This window comes from Oncorhynchus clarkii, chromosome 3 (assembly GCF_045791955.1).
Source record: "Oncorhynchus clarkii lewisi isolate Uvic-CL-2024 chromosome 3, UVic_Ocla_1.0, whole genome shotgun sequence".
Lineage (NCBI taxonomy): Eukaryota > Metazoa > Chordata > Actinopteri > Salmoniformes > Salmonidae > Oncorhynchus > Oncorhynchus clarkii.
In genome coordinates, this window is record NC_092149.1 from 10831060 (window position 1) to 10850392 (window position 19333).

Here is a 19333-nt window from a genome sequence, read left to right on the forward strand (position 1 = left end):
TGTGTGACTAGTGTGGTTTAATGCATGTAACAGCCTTGGTAGCTGTGTGACTAGCGTGGTTTAATGCATGTAACAGCCTTGGTAGCTGTGTGACTAGCGTGGTTTAATGCATGTAACAGCCTTGGTAGCTGTGTGACTAGCTTGGTTTAATTGTTTTGTTTACAGCTTTGGCAGACTTTTTTTTGTTGTTTTTTTTGACAAATGCTTTTCTACTTGTTTACACAGTATTTTGTACATGTTCTTCACAGGGTTGATGATGTACATTTTGTAATTCAGTTTCTCTGTGATATGTTTTTACAAATTAAAACAATGGGTCTGATTTTATATTGTCTTTTCATTCACTTCCTCTGTTATTGGCCCTGTAGATGGAGAGAAAAGATGGGAGGTGAAGGTAGATGAGAGAAGGATTGTGGTACTTAAAACCATCCACACATTAGCTATTGGCTGCTGTAGTGGCATCATCATTTACTAACCTAACTTGCCAGCAACCATCTCTTCTGCTGAAGTGTGATGACCTTATTATGGTGCTATAAAACTAGATAACAGTGTAGGCCCAGCTCTGCTCCGGGGCCAGTAGGAGCTGCAGCCAGCAGGTTCCGTTCACCTGTTCCTTTACTACACTGGGTGTTATTTTGCAAATAGTTCATGATGAATAGAGATCTAGACATCATTTTGGTGCTTGAAAGTCTGTCACACACCCCCAGCAGCGTGCAAAGGGTTAACAAACTAGTCAGATCTCCTCTGTCAGAGAGGTGAGCCAATCAGCGTTTAGTATGTTGTGTGCTGGAGAAAGATGCAGGAGGGTGGGTAGCGTAGGAAAACGAAATAGTAAACTCTGAGAATACGGTCGGTGGCAAGATAAATGTGTTTGGCATGTTACTTTTGTGCAGTATGTGTTAATGCATTTATAACTAACTTCTGTTATATGTTGTGAGCTTTGTTACCGTGACCGTAATGTACAAGGACTGAAGGAGGAGTGTTGTTTTAAACTGGTTTGCGGTGACGCATAGAGTAGCAGTAGAGTAGACTTTGTCGGCCCATCAAATTAATACGTAACAATGTGCTGGCTTTAATTATGCTTGTATTTGGGATTATTCGCTATTGGGATCTATGTAGATATTGATATCGATTTAATTTAAGTACAAAGAAAACTGACTCTGAACTGTACTGTAATCAATATGACAAATCTGTAGCAGTCAGGCCTAGCCAGGAATAGGCCGTGGTCACAGGTTATAGACTGGAGGTTTGAGCGGTATTTCAACTAGTAACGGGTGGTTCCGTGTAGTTCAGCCGTGCCTGGGTCTCTTTCGACCGACCAGAGCAGCTGCACGCATTGGTCCTTCGCTACAAATAGCTAGATTAAAGCGTAAATCAGAAAGCGAAATCGCGGCCACAGTTTAGGTAAAAAGCTGAGGGATAGGACTGGATAAATGTATCTACTCTCAAATTCATAGACAGAACTATGGATGAAAGGACTGACCATCCATGATATCAAAATAATAGTTTTAACCATGTTTTGAGGCTTTATAATGTTTGTTTACATTTACTTTGTTTACTAACATTGAAGGTAAACAAGCTTTTATTTTGGGTTCTGGTGGAGTGTGTCAGTTGAACTAAGATCGAGGCTTTCTAAGTTATATTCTTCAAGAATCTATGGGTCCATATCATTAATTTAGCAACTGCTGATTGCCCCTTTAATTATAGTGTAATTATTGTATTTGTTCATGTTTTATTAGGATCCCCATTAGCTGTTACAATAACAGTAGTTCCTCTCCCTGGGGTCCTAATCTAGGAGGCGGAAAGGGCAGAGAGAGGGATAGCCTATGCGTTAGAAAGAATCTAGTTCAGTAGGACAAGATTGGGTTTTCAGGAGTGAGCAAATGTCAGACCCGCTTCACAGGACTATATATAGTCTGTCAGGCAACTAGCGGTGGCTGACCCCTGTAGAGGGGCAAGGTTCTTTCATAGAGCAACAAAGCCTGGAAGACGACTAGCGGTGGCTGACCCCTGTAGAGGGGCAAGGTTCTTTCATAGAGCAACAAAGCCTGGAAGACGACTAGCCGTGGCCGACCCCTGTAGCACACTGGGTCTCAAACCTGTCCTTGGGACCTCAAGCCATTCCATGTATTTGATCTATTCCAGAACTAGCACACCTGATTCAAATTTTCAACTAATCATCAAGCCTTTGTGTAGGTGAATCAGGTGAGCTAGTTTAGAGCTAGATCTAAATTGTGAAAAGTCTGCGGAGAGGTTTGAGAACCACTGCTGTAGAGGGGCAAGGCTCTTTTATGGCGCAACACAGCTTGGCAACCTAGTGCCAGTCTGTCACACTAGTCCGCTAGTACTGGAATGCAGTGTTCCATTGTTGGAGTGCAACCTGCCTCAAAGCATAATAAAGCCTCTGCCAAGAGGCTCAGATCTTTATTGCACAGGAGGTTTCCTTGTAGCAAGGTCACTGGTTCCAGCTCCCTTATTCACCACACAATTAAAATAAATACAGTTGGAAGATAGAACTGCTTGTCTTGATCCGTTATGTTATTTGCATGTCACTTTTGTTTGTATTGGTCTGTAATGGTACCTTTGTCAAGAGCTCTGTTACTACATGTCAGTAATTTATGTACACTGACTGAATGAGAGGTGTGTACACAATCAAAATGCCATAGTCAGCTGTGGTTGTGTTGACTGAATTATACAGATGATACAAGCTGCATTTATGCCAATAGCTCACTGTTCCTGGTGTCTACCGTAGGTGTAGGAGTGTTGGTGGTGCTCTGAGAGAGTGTCTGTGTGTGGCGGTGCTGAGAGTGTGTGTGCCCAGAGCGAGCCACCATGCCCGTGACATCACAGCTGTTCCGAGGCTTCCCTCGATCGAAGCTCTGGGGTTCCTCCCTGTTCCCATGCCAACGCCAGCTCCCCTGCTGCCCCACCTCCCACCGGCCCACCTCGTCGCAGCCCCACCCCATATGGCCGACAGCCATGCCCGTGCGTGGCTATAGGAGGAGCCCTGACCTCCACAGCTACAATCTCACCCCCCCACAGGTCAACTCAATCCTCAAGGCCAACGAGTACAGCTTCAAGGTAGGGGCGGTCGATACACACATTTACACACAATGAGTACAGCTTCAAGGTAGGGGCGGTCGATACACACATTTACACACAACGAGTACAGCTTCAAGGTAGGGGCGGTCGATACACACATTTACACACAACGAGTACAGCTTCAAGGTAGGGGCGGTCGATACACACATTTACACACAACGAGTACAGCTTCACGATTGCGCTGAGACCATAAGAATATGAGTGTGTGCTTTGGTTCTAGGTTCCAGAGTTTGATGGTAAGAATGTGTCGTCGGTGATGGGGTTCGACAGTAACCAGCTGCCTGCCAACGCACCCATTGAGGACCGGCGCAGCGCTGCCACCTGTCTGCAGACGCGGGGGATGCTGCTGGGAGTGTTCGACGGCCATGCGGGCTGTGCCTGTGCACAGGTAAAGTTTCTGCTGTCATTGTGTATAATCTGCGAGTTAGTTTTAATGTGCAGTATAACATCTACCTGTCTGTTTCTCAGGCGCTGAGTGAGAGGTTGTTCTACTACGTAGCCATGTCCTTGATGCCCCATGAGACCCTGTGTGAGCTGGAGGCTGCAGTAGAGGCAGGCAGACCCCTCAGCCCCATCCTGCAGTGGCACAAACACCCCAACGACTACTTCACCAGGGAGGCACAGACTATGTACTTCAACAGCCTCAGAACCTACTGGCAGGAACTCATAGACCTCAGCAGGTACACACACACACACGCACAGAGCAAGTCATAGACCTCAACAGGTATGGGGTAATAAGGATGCATCAGTAATGGGTCATTATTCAGTGTTGGAGTTGATTGTATGTGATTGTGTTCCCAGTCCAGGGGAGAGCCTAGGGCCCAGAGAGGCGTTGCTGAGTGCCTTTAAGAGACTGGACAGTGACCTGTCTCTGGAGGCTCAGGTGAGAGACTGTGTTCTATCCTCTTGACTTCTATCCTCTGTCCATCGATGTCTCTGTGTTACCATAGTATCCAGCCCTGGGTAGAAATGTATAGTGCTGATCCCTATGTTGTGTTGTCCAGGTGGGAGACGCCAATTCCTTCCTCCACTACTGGGTTCTGAGAGTGGCCTTCTCTGGAGCGACTGCCTGCGTAGTTCACATCGATGGATCCGACCTGTACGTACTCTGGTCCACAGCCACGGATCTCTCTCTGTTGGCTCCCATATGTACTGCCTGGTCTCCATCTGTCTGCTCTGACTGAGTGTCTGAATCCTCTGACTGTGGTTGTGTAGGTATGTAGCGAACACGGGCGACGGCCGGGCGGTGCTGGGGGTCCAGGAGGAGGACGGCTCGTTCAGCGCTCACACGCTCTCCAACGACCACAACGCCCAGAATGAGAATGAGGTGGCCCGCATCCAGGGGGAGCACCCCCCCTCTGAGAAGAAGACTGTCATACGACAGGTCAGTGACCTTTACACATCTAGAGTGAACGGTGGCACAGCAGGTCAGTACCGTTACACATCTAGAGAGAACGGTGGCACAGCAGGTCAGTACCGTTACACATCTAGAGAGAACGGTGGCACAGCAGGTCAGTACCGTTACACATCTAGAGAGAACGGTGGCACAGCAGGTCAGTACCGTTACACATCTAGAGTGAACGGTGGCACAGCAGGTCAGTACCGTTACACATCTAGAGAGAACGGTGGCACAGCAGGTCAGTACCGTTACACATCTAGAGAGAACGGTGGCACAGCAGGTCAGTACCGTTACACATCTAGAGAGAACGGTGGCACAGCAGGTCAGTACCGTTACACATCTAGAGAGAACGGTGGCACAGCAGGTCAGTACCGTTACACATCTAGAGAGAACGGTGGCACAGCAGGTCAGTACCGTTACACATCTAGAGAGAACGGTGGCACAGCAGGTCAGTACCGTTACACATCTAGAGAGAATGGTGGCACAGCAGGTCAGTACCGTTACACATCTAGAGACAACGGTGGCACAGCAGGTCAGTACCGTTACACATCTAGAGAGAACGGTGGCACAGCAGGTCAGTACCGTTACACATCTAGAGAGAACGGTGGCACAGCAGGTCAGTACCGTTACACATCTAGAGAGAACGGTGGCACAGCAGGTCAGTACCGTTACACATCTAGAGAGAACGGTGGCACAGCAGGTCAGTACCGTTACACATCTAGAGAGAACGGTGGCACAGCAGGTCAGTACCGTTACACATCTAGAGAGAATGGTGGCACAGCAGGTCAGTACCGTTACACATCTAGAGAGAACGGTGGCACAGCAGGTCAGTACCGTTACACATCTAGAGAGAACGGTGGCACAGCAGGTCAGTACCGTTACACATCTAGAGAGAACGGTGGCACAGCAGGTCAGTACCGTTACACATCTAGAGTGAACGGTGGCACAGCAGGTCAGTACCGTTACACATCTAGAGAGAACGGTGGCACAGCAGGTCAGTACCGTTACACATCCAGAGAGAACAGTGGCCCTGCAGGTCAGTACCGTTACACATCTAGAGAGAACGGTGGCACAGCAGGTCAGTACCGTTACACATCTAGAGAGAACGGTGGCACAGCAGGTCAGTACCGTTACACATCTAGAGTGAACGGTGGCACAGCAGGTCAGTACCGTTACACATCTAGAGAGAACGGTGGCACAGCAGGTCAGTACCGTTACACATCCAGAGAGAACAGTGGCCCTGCAGGTCAGTACCGTTACACATCTAGAGAGAACGGTGGCACAGCAGGTCAGTACCGTTACACATCTAGAGAGAACGGTGGTACAGCAGGTCAGTTAAACATAAAGTAAAAACCAACATATATCCTCTATCTCTTTCTCTCCCTCTGCCAGGACCGGTTGTTGGGCCTGCTGATGCCGTTCCGTGCGTTTGGAGATGTGAAGTTCAAGTGGAGCATTGACTTGCAGCGAGGTGTGTTGGAGTCAGGACCAGACCAGCTCCATGACAACGAACACACCAAGTTCATCCCCCCCAATTACCACACCCCTCCCTACCTCACGGCCGAGCCTGAGATCACACACCACCGCCTCCGACCTCAGGACCGCTTCCTGGTGAGAGACAAAGGATTGGTCAATTGACTGATTGACCAATTCATGATTTCATTGATTGATTGATAAGGCTTTGTTGTCTTTTCTTGAACAGAAACGTGCATTGTGCTCCATTAAAACATACCTATATCTGAAGTTATGTAGTTAGAAGTTTCCTTTAGTTAACTACAGGTCTTTGTCCCTCCTCCTGCAGGTGCTGGGTACAGACGGGCTGTGGGAGACGCTCCATCGACAGGAGGTGGTCCGGATCGTAGGGGAGTATCTAACGGGGGTCCACCAGCGCCAGCCCCTCACCGTGGGGGGTTACCATGTCACCCTGGGACAGATGCAGGGGCTGCTGGCTGAGAGGAAGGCCCGTGCCTCCTTGGCGTTCCAGGACCAGAACGCTGCCACCCACCTGATTCGCCACGCGGTGGGCAACAATGAGTTTGGAGCAGTGGACCACGAGACGCTGTCCAAGATGCTGTCTCTGCCTGAGGAACTGGCCCGCATGTACCGTGACGACATCACCATCATCATCACACAGTTCAACCCCCACGTGGTTGGACACCAGCGCCAAGGGGGGGAGTCCTGAGCCAGCTCAGCCTATCAGAGGGGAACGTGGACATGAACAGGAAGTTGACTTTCTAGGAGGATAAACAGGTCCAGTGAGGACTGGGTCTTGCTACAGACACATGGTTAACGTCTCATCTTTATTTTACCAAACACACACAAAACATACTGTTCATGGACTAACCCTGCAGAGGGAGGACTGCCAACCTTCAGACTCCTTATTTTAGGATTGTTATTGAAGAGGCGCGTGTACAGTATGTGCACATGTGAGCACACAGTCCTGGTCATGTGGATTGTTGAAATGCTTGCTGAAACTGATCACAAGTTGGCTCTTTTCTGAGTGTTGTGGCCTGGTGTGTGTATGAAGCTTTTTAAAGGATATTTCATCAACCTCCCTGCAGTATTCTGCTTCTCTGCTCTGTCACAGTCTCTGCCCATAGGAAACTTTAATTTGTGCCTAAAGAGTTTGCTGCTTTATAACTATGTTGTCTGAGCATTGAGGTAATGATACAGTGGCAGCCTTTGTGTTTGTTCAATCTGGCCTGTCTACTCCTCTACAAACATCCCTCCCTCTTTCATATCACAGATTATGTGCTGTGCAGTTGCAGCATCTGTCTTGCTCTAGAGCTGCAACTGGCCTCCATCCTGGCTCTACCGCATGGCTCTGCTGTTACATAGTTGGGCTCTGTCTGTCTGTGTTCTGTCATTGGATGGATCAGTGTCCTTTATACTTGTTACAGACGGACAGCCAAGAGCTCCCAGGCACACTTCTTGTTATCTTATATTTTGAATAATGTTTATTTAAAATGTTTTTAATCTGATTTCAAACATTGACTATTTTGTCAACCTTCGAGAGGAATAACTGCCTGTGTCTATAAAGCAGATGTTATTGCTCTGAGACAGACGGCGTCACTAAGATAGGAACCAGTAGAGCTACGTAGTGTGCAGGCTTTAGATCCAGCACTAACACCTCTATCACAACTACTCACCCACAGGAATCAGGTGTGTTATGCGCTGAGTGTGTCTGAGAGATTCTACAGCAGACTGAAGGAGTGGTGGTATTCTGTAGAGGAGAGAGAGAGGGGTGTGTGATCAGATGTTTATTGTTTTAGGGTTGCAGAGTATACATGTTTCAAAGGAACATAGTGGTTGAACCTCTCGTGTTTTTTGACAATTAAACTCTCATACGGGGGGAGATGGTATACTAACGTCATCATGCTTACATGGTGTGTATTCTATCAAAAGTTTTTTTAGAAAGTTAACTTTTTAGTTTTTAACAGTGAATCATTGCTAGCCTGGTGTCAGATCTCTGTCTGAGGTAACCATGGAATTAGGAATTGAACTGTAATCATCTCCTGTCATGTTCATGCCAGACCTCCAGGAGTGACTAAAACAGAGACAGACTTAGTCACTGTTGGCAGGACACTAACCATGGTGTGCTTCTAGGCTTGTATAGGTCAGATGAGGTTGTATATCTCATGGTGGTGTATATTTAGGAGAGGAGAGAATGTAAAGCTGAAGGTGGCTCTGTCTGGACGCTGGCTGAATACTTGAAGGTTATTTATGCAACTTTTAATATGTCGCAGGTATTTATCCACAATTATATGAGATGTGACAGGTATGTATGTAAAGTGTCTTTACCTGTTTGGGCTTGAGACTAAAGTTTTTTTGTATTTGGAAACTTAATAAAACACTGACTACACACAATGGCTACTACACATGTTAGATTTTGTTCTGCCTGTCTGTACGTATTGCTGCCTGGTTGTGCTGTTCTGCAGTGCCTCTGTCTTTAACTGTCTCCTGCCACACCCCCGGAATGTGGTCAGACCGGACTGTGTGCCCGCGGTGCTCTCAGAAGGTCAAGGCAGACTGAGTCTATTCCAGAGGTCAGCCAGCGAGGTGTCAAGTTACACTGGTGTGTGTTCAGGTCATGGTAATTTCTCTGACAGATTCTCCTAGTCACACGTCGGCAACAGTGACCAAGGCAGTACAGAGTACAGCTCACCCTCTCGCTCCACACTCTCCCCAACAACAACCCCCTATTGCTTTGTAGCTCTGGAGTAGGTGTAATCTGTGTCCCTGTCTGCCTGAAACAGAATTATCTTCTAGTTTGTGTAGTTGGATCAGTAATCAGTGGTGCTTTTCTTGGCTACTTGTATAGCAAGGTCCATGTAATGTAACCAGTCTGGTTCATATTATGTTCACACTCTGCACTCATTCTGCGGAGTAGTAACTCAGACATGTCCATTGTCAGTCACTAGATGGCGCTAGTAGTTATTGAACCTTATTGGAAGATCCCTTACACAGAAATATGACTGAGACGTCCCCATGCACACGTGTTTAATTTATTTGATTCAGTGACCTCTAGGCAGGACTGTTATTCTCCTAGGTTTTTCTGTCCTTAGTTACCAATCTATGCGTTTGGGTGTATAGACTTGTTTTGATAGTGGAAATTTGTGTATTTAGTTTGTGTGTGTTACATGTTTATGCTGGTGTTATTGGATTGTGGTGTTACATGTTTATGTTGGTGTTATTGGACTGTGGTGTTACATGTTTATGCTGGTGTTATTGGACAGTGTTACATGTTTATGGTGGTGTTATTGGACTGTGGTGTTACATGTTTATGGTGGTGTTATTGGACAGTGTTACATGTTTATGCTGGTGTTATTGGACTGTGATGTTACATGTTTATGGTGGTGTTATTGGACAGTGTTACATGTTTATGCTGGTGTTATTGGACTGTGATGTTATGTGTTAAGGACATGGATAATATACATCTTGCTGGTTGTTCTATGCATCGTCATGACCGGACGGCTGATTCGGGTAAGACGAAGGTCGTAGCGGTGTGTCTCTTTGTTAACAACAGCCGGTGCACAATCTGTAATGTCAAGAAAGTCTCGAGTTTTTGCTTGCCTGAATTAAAGTTCCTCATGATAAACTATAGCCCATACTATTTACCAAGAGAGTTTTCATCTATATGTTTTGCTGCTGCCTATTTACCACCACAAACCGATGCTGGCACTAAAACTGCAATCAACGGGCTCTATAGGGCCATAACAAAACAATAAAATGCACATCCAGAGGTGGCGTTTCTCGTGGCCGGGGATTTTAACACAGGAATACTGAAATCCTTTTGACCTCATTTTTACCAGCATGTCAGCTGTGCAACTAGAGGCGACAAAACTCTATATCACTTTTACGCCACACACAAAAACGCATACAAGCCCCCCCTTACCCTCCATTTGGCAAATCAGACCATAACCTCCTGCTTCCTGCTTACAAGCAAAAACTCAAACGGGAAGTACCAATGACACCCTCAGTACAGAAGTGTTACTACGAAGCAGATGTTAAGCTACAGGACTGTTTTTCTACCACAGACTGGACTGTGTTTTGGGATTCATATGATAACATTGAGGAGTTTACCACATCAGTCACCAGCTTCATTATAATTGCATCGACAACGTCGTCTCCACAGTGATCGTACGCACATACCCCAACCAGATGCCATGGTTTACAGACAACATCCACACTGAGCTAAAGGCTAGAGATGCCGCTTTCAAGGAGACATCCCACCACGACCTCAGACGAGCCATCAAACAGACAAAGCATCAATACAGGACTAATATCCAATCCTGCTACGCCGGCTCTGACACTTGACGGATGTGGCAAGGCTGGCAAACTATCAAGGATTATAAAGGGAAACAAAGCCGCGTGTTGCCCAGTGTCGCAAGTCTACCAGACATGCTAAATGCCTTTTATTCTTGCTTCGAGGCAAGGAACACTGAACCATGCATGAGAGCACCAGCTGTTCCGGACAACTGTGTGATTTCACTCTCTGTAGCCGAGGTGATTTAAGACGGTTCAACCTACCCGCAGCGCTAGCTGCGCCACCAGAGACTCTAGGTTCGCGCCCAGGCTCTGTCGCAGCCGGCCGTGACCGGGAGGTCCGTGGGGCGACACACAATTGGCCTAGCGTCGTCCGGGTTAGGGGGGGTTTGGCCGGTAGGGATATCCTTGTCTCATCGCGCACCAGCGTCTCCTGTGGCGGGCCGGGCGCAGTGCATGCTAACCAAGGTCGCCAGGAGTTTCCTCCGACACATTGTGGCTGGCTTCCGCGTTGGATGCGCGCTGTGTTAAAAAGCAGTGCGACTTGGTTGGGTTGTGTTTCGGAGGACGCATGGCTTTCGACCTTCGTCTCTCCCAAGCCCGTACAGGAGTTGTAGTGATGAGACAAGATAGTAATTACTAACAATTGGATACCACGAAATTCCAATTTTAAGAATGTGAAATGTCAGAATAATAGTAGAGAGAATGATTTATTTCAGCTTTTATTTCTTTCATCACATTCCCAGTGGGTAAGAAGTTTACATACACTTAATTAGTATTTGTTAACATTGCCTTTAAATTGTTTAACTTGGGTCAAATTTTTTGGGTAGCCTTCCACAAGCTTCGCACAATAAATTGGGTGAATTTGTGGCCCATTCCTCCTGACAGAGCTGGTGTAACCGAGTCAGGTTTGTAGGCCTCTTTGCTCGCACACGCTTTTTCAGTTCTGCCCACAATTTTTCTATGGGTTTGAGGTCAGGGCTTTGTGATGGCCACTCCGATACCTTGACTTTGTTGTCCTTAAGCCAATTTGCCACATCTTTGGAAGTATGCTTGGGGTCATTGTCCATTTGGAAGACCCATTTGTGACCAAGCTTTAACTTCCTAACTGATGTCTTGAGATGTTGCTTCAATATATCCACATAATTTTCCTCCCTCATGATGTCATCTATTTTTTGTCAAGTGCACCAGTCCCTCCTGCAGCAAAGCACCCCCACAACATGATGCTGCCACCCCCGTGCTTCACTGTTGGGATGGTGTTCTTTGGCTTGCAAGCCTCCCCCTTTTTCCTCCAAACATAACGATGGTCATTATGGCCAAATATTTATATTATTGTTTCAGCAGACCAGATGACATTTCTCCAAAAAGTACGATATTTGTCCCCATGTGCAGTTGCAAATTGTAGTCTGGCTTTTATATGGTGGTTTTGGAGCAGTGGCTTCTTCCTTGCTGAGCGACCTTTCAGGTTATGTCGATATAGCACTGGTTTTACTGTGGATATAGATACTTTTGTACCGGTTTCCTCCAGCATCTTCACAAGGTCCTTTGCTGTTGTTCTGGTCTTGATTTGCACATTTCCACACCAAAGTACGTTCATCTCTAGGAGACAGAACGCGTCTCCTTCCTGAGCAGTATGACGGCTGCGTGGTCCCATGGTGTTTATACTTGCGTACTATTGTTTGTACAGATGAACGTGGTACCTTCAGGCATTTGGAAAATGCTCCCAAGGATGAACCAGACTTGTGGAGGTCTACAATTGTTTTCTGAGGTCTTGGCTGATTTCTTTAGATTTATCCATGATGTCAACCAGAGAAGCACTGAGTTTGAAGGTAGGCCTTGAAAAACATCCACAGGTACACCTCCAATTAACTCAGGCTAATTGACATCATTTCTCAGAATCTTTTAAAGCCATGACAAAGTTTTCTGGAATTTTCCAAGCTGTTTAAAGGCACAGTCAACTTAGTGTATGTAAACTTCTGACCCACTGGAATTGTGATACAGTGAAATAATCTGTTAGCAATTGTTGGAAAAATTACGTGTCATGCACAAAGTAGACGTCCTAACCGATTTGCCAAAACTATAGTTTGTTAACAAGAAATTTGTAGAGTGGTTGAAAAATTAGTATTAATGACTCCAACCTAAGTGTATGTAAACTTACCACTTCAACTCTATCTACTCCTGCACATCAACTCTGTACTGGTAATCCCTGTATAATCCCTGTACTGGTAATCCCTGTATAATCCCTGTACTGGTAATCCCTGTATAATCCCTGTACTGGTAATCCCTGTATGTTCTTCATTTATTCCTCGTGTCACTTTCTATAAAAAAGTAATTTAACTGCATTGTTAGAAAAGGAACCGTAAGTAAGCATTTCACTGTTAGTCTACACCTGTTGCATGTGACAAATACAATTTAATGTGATGTTTATTTATTGAGTTGATAGGAATCAACACCCATTCAGAGCTTCAGTCATCACACGAGTCTGGCATTTGGTGACCTTGTCCCCAGGTAAATAACAATGGCATCAACAGTAGATCAGACATAGAGAGGTGGCTGGTGGACAAGAATAGGCCCAGTAGTAGAAGGTTGTGTTGACCCCTGTGTTACCGCTCCAGATCTTCCCTGCTGGGATCCAATGTGATTCTGGATTGTGGCCCTGCAGTGTGAGTGTCTGAGAAGGACTGAGTCACAGAAACAGATGCTCCACTCTGGAACGCTCAAGCATCACCACTTCCTGTCAGGAGTGGAGGAGTGGGTGTTGCTCCGGGAACACTTGAAGGAGATCGCTCCACCATCACTCACTAACGCACAACTGGGAGGCTATTTACTGATCACAGATCAGAGTTTACCTTAAGGTTTGTGTCTACACAGCCCAGACTCCACGCTCTGACACCTCTTAGTGCGTAACTAATAGTAAACATCATCTTGTTTCCGTGTGCGTGAGCCTTTCTCTCATGAGACCTGAGTTATCCTGCTATCTCCCTGTGGAACAGCGATGGTGACGGGTTGGAGGAGGCTCTTCCTGTTATGTCACATCCTTGTCCCCTGGCTCACCCCTCTGCACACACACACACTGCTATCTCCCTGTGGAACAGCGATGGTGACGGGGTGGAGGAGGCTCTTCCTGTTATGTCACATCCTTGTCCCCTGGCTCACCCCTCTGCACACACACACACTGCTATCTCCCTGTGGAACAGCGATGGTGACGGGTTGGAGGAGGCTCTTCCTGTTATGTCACATCCTTGTCCCCTGGCTCACCCCTCTGCACACACACACACTGCTATCTCCCTGTGGAACAGTGATGAAGAAGGGGTGGAGGAGGCTCTTCCTGTTATGTCACATCCTTGTCCCCTGGCTCACCCCTCTGCACACACACACTTCTATCTCCCTGTGGAACAGCGATGGTGACGGGGTGGAGGGGGCTCTTCCTGTTATGTCACATCCTTGTCCCCTGGCTCACCCCTCTGCACACACACACTGCTATCTCCTTGTGGAACAGCGATGGTGACGGGGTGGAGGAGGCTCTTCCTGTTATGTCACATCCTTGTCCCCTGGCTCACCCCTCTGCACACACACACTGCTATATCCCTGTGGAACAGTGATGGTGACGGGGTGGAGGAAGCTCTTCCTGTTATGTCACATCCTTGTCCCCTGGCTCACCCCTCTGCACACACACACTGCTTGTCACTTGTGTTTGTAATGTCTTTACAGGAATTCCTCTGGCCGTGTCACAGTTACATGAGGACATCTTGCAGGTCTGGACCCTGTTAGCTACGTGTTGTGTTTTTGTTCTGAAAAACTAAACTCTTGTGAAACAAAACAAACATGTAGACTCTATTGTCAATGTTAAAAGGTTCATTTCTTCATTCTTCTTCATTTCTTCTTCATTTCATTTCATTCTTCATTTCCTCGCAAAACAGTATTTTGTGTCTTGCTGAACAGCGTGTTGATGGTGCTACATTAGATTTTTTAAGTTGAATAGGAATTTGTAACACACACAAACTGGCATACAAAAACACACACATGCCACATGCACACACAGTTAAAGGACACCCCTGTAAGGGCCGTTCTGGTGATATGTGTTGCATGGGCGGAGAGATCAGAGGTCAGTTGATGGTCATGAGAAGCTGTGATGACACAAACACACACACACTGACCTGTATACATTTGTGTTTTGTAACAGTAACGACATCCTATCACTTCATCTCTTCTGTCTCGCGTCTCTCTGTCTCTATGTCTCTCTGGTGGGTGTGTTTGGGTCTGTTGTTATGGAATGCGTTACCAGGTTACGAGAGCAGAGTGGACCCAGGGGTAAACAATAAAAGTTGTCTGATGCTTAGATGCATTTTATGAGCTCTGAAACCTAAACTCCGCTCTGTCTCCACACACACACTAGGCCCGTTTATACCTGCATGGTTCTAACTTGCGTCTTTTGTCCTGATCTTGTCCACATTCTGATTGTGCCCACATTTTTAGACAGTCAAAAGGCACATTGTGATCTGATTGTGATCAGATCATCCTGGCAAACCTCTGGAGGTAGTCAGGCACACATTGTGTCTGGATATCTTACAAGTGTAGAAGGATCTGGACAAAGAAACCATTTAAATCAGAATTATTTCAAACTCTAAAATCATTGACAGGTGCCCCCATTAACTGATTACATCAGTATGTGTCTTTACAATAAATAAACATTATTTTGAAAGAATAGCTGTGAAATCATTTGCAGAGAGATAATTCGCTTTCATTCTCCCAGTACCATTAAGACAACTCTTCAGTTCTTCCCTATCCCCCTCTCTCTTTCTCTCTTTATTTCTCTTTCTTTCTCTCTCTCCTTGAGACGAGTCATCATCATTCAGCTCAGTAGCATTGAGGACAGAATGACAGGTAGACACAAAAACAGGCAGAAGGAGAAAGACCTACATAAACTAATGTACTCATTCTCAGGTGTTATACCACTGAAATACCACCTATAATGAGTATTCCTCATCAGAAGCCTTTTCACAGAGGTATAAAAAGCTGCTGCTGTACAATCAACATGGCGGACTTCTCTGCAGTTATGACCAGAGTAGAGAAGTTTTAATGGTTATTACAGTTACCTCATCACTACCTTTCAGAAACATACACAAGCACGCACCTACATTCCTCTCTCAACCTTCTCACATACACAAGCACGCACCTACATTCCTCTCTCAACCTTCTCACATACACATAATATTACATTCCTCTCTCAGCCCAAAGCAAACACACAAGCACGCACCTACATTCCTCTCACAACCTTCTCACATGCACATAATATTACATTCCTCTCTCAGCCCAAAGCACACACACATACACAAGCACGCACCTACATTCCTCTCACAACCTTCTCACATACACATAACATTACATTCCTCTCACAACCTTCTCACATGCACATAATATTACATTCCTCTCTCAGCCCAAAGCACACACACATACACAAGCACGCACCTACATTCCTCTCACAACCTTCTCACATACACATAACATTACATTCCTCTCACAACCTTCTCACATACACATAACATTACATTCCTCTCACATACACATAACATTACATTCCTCTCACAACCTTCTCACATACACATAATATTACATTCCTCTCTCAGCCCAAAGCACACACACATAATATTACATTCCTCTCTCAGCCCAAAGCAAACAAACATAATATTACATTCCTCTCTCAGCCCAAAGCACACACACATAATATTACATTCCTCTCTCAGCCCAAAGCAAACAAACATACACAAGCACGCACCTACATTCCTCTCACAACCTTCTCACATACACATAATATTACATTCCTCTCTCAGACCAAAGCAAACACACATACACATAATATTACATTCCTCTCTCAGACCAAAGCAAACCATTTTACTCAAAAGCAGTAGGTCCAGATAGCCTTTATTCAGACAGACATTTTCCCCACTCCTCTCTCCATTACTGTGTTGCACACACCAAGGTTATAATAGTAAACGAAAACTGAAATGAAAATTAAATAAAAACAAAAATTGGAAAAACAATTGAGTAAACTGAAAAACGAAAACTATACTGGAACTATTATCTTTGACTGCACAACAAACTAAAATATAATTAAAACCATCATGAATTGTGTTCAGTTGTTGTTTTTTTCCTTCTAAACCTTCTAAACTCTAATGTGGTTTTGAAGCTTTTTTCTCTAATGGGGTTTTCGAACTTCTGAATCTGGAGGGTAAATGCTGCCAGTAGATGGCGATGTTTCAAATAGGCCTAGCTGGTGCATCGCTGCATCGCTAGCTAATGGAAGAAATCTGAGGGCGAGCAGGAAGCATGAGCGAGAACAATGGCAGCAGCAAACACAACACCAAACACAACACAAAGCCTATTATCGGATTATTTGGAGTACATTGCTGGAAAGGACAAAAGCAAATTTATTGTAGTGTCAGAAGCTAATAATCCTTTATTGGATTTATATATCACTTTTCTACCAACTGAGGTACTCCAATGGCTTTACATTGTAGAGGGGGGGGTGATTAGGTGGTCATGATGGGAATGGGACCAGGTTGGGAATTTTGTCATGACATCAGGGTTAACACCCTTGCTCTTATGATAAGTAATGGGATTTTTAATGACCACAGAGAGTCAGGACATCCGTTTAACATCCCATCCAAAAGACAGCACTCTACACAGGGCAATGTCCCCTTCACTGCCCTGGGGATCAGGGTGCAGGGTAGTATGCAGGGTGTGGGACGCAGCAGTGGTATGCAGGGTGGTATGCAGCAGTGGGATGCAGGGTGGTATGCAGCAGTGGGATGCAGGGTGGTATGCAGCAGTGGGATGCAGGGTGGTATGCAGCAGTGGGATGCAGGGTGGTATGCAGCAGTGGGATGCAGGGTGGTATGCAGCAGTGGGATGCAGGGTGGTATGCAGCAGTGGGATGCAGTGTGGTATGCAGCAGTGGGATGCAGGGTGGTATGCAGCAGTGGGATGCAGGGTGGGATGCAGGGTGGTATGTAGCAGTGGGATGCAGGGTGGGATGCAGGGTGGTATGTAGCAGTGGGATGCAGGGTGGTATGTAGCAGTGGGATGCAGGGTGGTATGCAGCAGTGGGATGCAGGGTGGTATGCAGCAGTGGGATGCAGGGTGGTATGCAGCAGTGGGATGCAGGGTGGGATGCAGGGTGGTATGTAGCAGTGGGATGCAGGGTGGGATGCAGGGTGGTATGTAGCAGTGGGATGCAGGGTGGTATGCTGCTGGCTGGCAGCAGTGGGATGCAGGGTGGTATGCTGCTGGCTGGCAGCAGTGGGATGCAGGGTGGTATGCTGGCTGGCAGCAGTGGGATGCAGGGTGGTATGCTGGCTGGCAGCAGTGGGATGCAGGGTGGTATGCTGCTGGCTGGCAGCATACCACCCTGCATCCCACAACCTCAAAGTTCATCTGTACAGCACCCACAAAGAATTTCAGGATAAAGACCGGGAGATAGCTATTGTTTTAATTTTGTAATTCACTGAGGATTCGACTCCCGGTATCATGTGAAAACGTATGAGACGTGGATAATATGTAGAATAGCCGACAATGAGCTTTAAAACAACAAATGATTCTCTCTACCAACAAGAAGGGTGTGATCGGTTTGAACAGTTTGGTGTGGCATGGATTGTGAGGTGGGGGTTTGTTACTACGCCGATAAATGAAAATATCCATCAGGACTTTTGCCACCTAGGAAATGTGTGTGAGCAGACCATCTCAAATTGTACTGGAGTACCCTGCTATAGTCCTACAACACATACATGGCCCCTAGCATAAGGACACTTGAGGCTACTTTCTGTCCCTTCACACAAAAAAATGAAACTGAAACTAAAACTACAACTGAAACTACAACTGTAACTGAAACTACAACTGAAACTGAAACTACAACTGAAACTGAAACTACAACTGAAACTACAACTGTGACTGAAACTACAACTGTAACTGAAACTACAACTGAAACTGAAACTGAAACTACAACTGAAACTACAACTGAAACTGAAACTACAACTGAAACTGAAACTACAACTGAAACAAACTACAACTGAATAATATAAAAACTAAATATGTTTTTTTATCGTACTGAAACAGAATAAAAACTAGTAAATGAAGTCTGAAACCGAATGGAAACTAAACAGAATTTTTTTTAAAATCTAAAACGTAATAGAAATAAAATTGAATAGAAAATCACAAAACTATAATAACCTTGGTACACACTCAGACATTCACCAGGCACTCATTTACACTGGACTTGTCAAACAGTTAACACCAAGGGATGTTTAGGTGTTGGAACTGTCTCCAACATCGGTTGTTTTTCCATGGTCATTTCTATTCTTTACTGTAGGCAGTCTTTCTCCCATTCTAAAGTGGTGGAACCGTCCTAATTTAACCCTCGGCTAGCTAGCATCTTCACTAATATCAGGCCTCATCAAAAAAACATCATGGAGTATCAGTATAAAGACAGTATCAACCACAAACAACAGTCAGGGGCAAACAGTGAACTAAAGTCTCTGAGCAACAGACTACACAATTACAGCAAGCAGCTTGAAATGGAGTGTTTGAACTGTCACACACAGTGCACAGCCAGTCAAGACACACTAGCTGAGAATGGACAGTCTAAATTCTAAATACAGACAAAATTCACTGACAAGGGAAATAAGTTATTGAGCTGCATGAGCGCATGATTATGACGAAACCAGGTAGTATTTATAACGTGCATACAACCAATCAAAGTAGATCTGTTCTTCAGAAATATAACAATTAAACAAACACATGCTATCTCATATGTTTCTAGAGAATGGCGTCCGTTTCTCCCAGCAAGGCTTTCTTCTGGTTGTCCTTCTTTATACGATGGAAAGCGATGATCAGGACCAGGGCTAGGGAGGAAGTGACATCACCCGTCAATAACAGTCAAAACATATTATCGGAAACCCAGAACTAAAATCCTGCATAATTGCGTTAGATACTCGATTAGTCTGTCCATGAGAGATTAGTCAAAAAGAACAAGAAAAACTATCAACAACAATACAACGTTTTATGCTACAGTTA

General features: G+C 45.6%; 2 protein-coding genes across 5 annotated transcripts in view; one reads left to right on the forward strand and one right to left on the reverse strand.

Annotated features, from left to right (window-relative positions):
• Window positions 1–763: 763 nt before the first annotated feature.
• LOC139388123 (pyruvate dehydrogenase [acetyl-transferring]-phosphatase 1, mitochondrial-like) lies at window positions 764–8365 on the forward strand. Of its 4 annotated transcripts, none has more exons than XM_071134700.1 (9): window positions 764–846; window positions 2750–3078; window positions 3320–3487; window positions 3568–3779; window positions 3901–3982; window positions 4104–4198; window positions 4315–4483; window positions 5891–6109; window positions 6300–8365. In XM_071134700.1, exons 2-9 carry the CDS (start codon window positions 2830–2832, stop codon window positions 6678–6680), a joined length of 1575 nt encoding a protein of 524 aa, XP_070990801.1. In that variant the 5' UTR covers window positions 764–846; window positions 2750–2829; the 3' UTR covers window positions 6681–8365. The 4 variants fall into 4 exon arrangements, with proteins under 4 accessions (XP_070990801.1, XP_070990823.1, XP_070990810.1 ...); XM_071134722.1 differs by having other exon boundaries at window positions 771–1930; window positions 1995–3078; XM_071134709.1 differs by having other exon boundaries at window positions 771–803.
• A 7804-nt stretch (window positions 8366–16169) lies between these two features.
• Window positions 16170–19333, reverse strand: part of LOC139388147 (cadherin-17-like) — a 29369-nt gene continuing 26205 nt past the window's right edge. Inside the window, exon 19 of the mRNA XM_071134729.1 lies at window positions 16170–19161. Coding sequence (XP_070990830.1) covers window positions 19076–19161 — 86 coding nt within the window. The 3' untranslated portion in view covers window positions 16170–19075. The remainder of the gene's footprint in view (window positions 19162–19333) is intronic.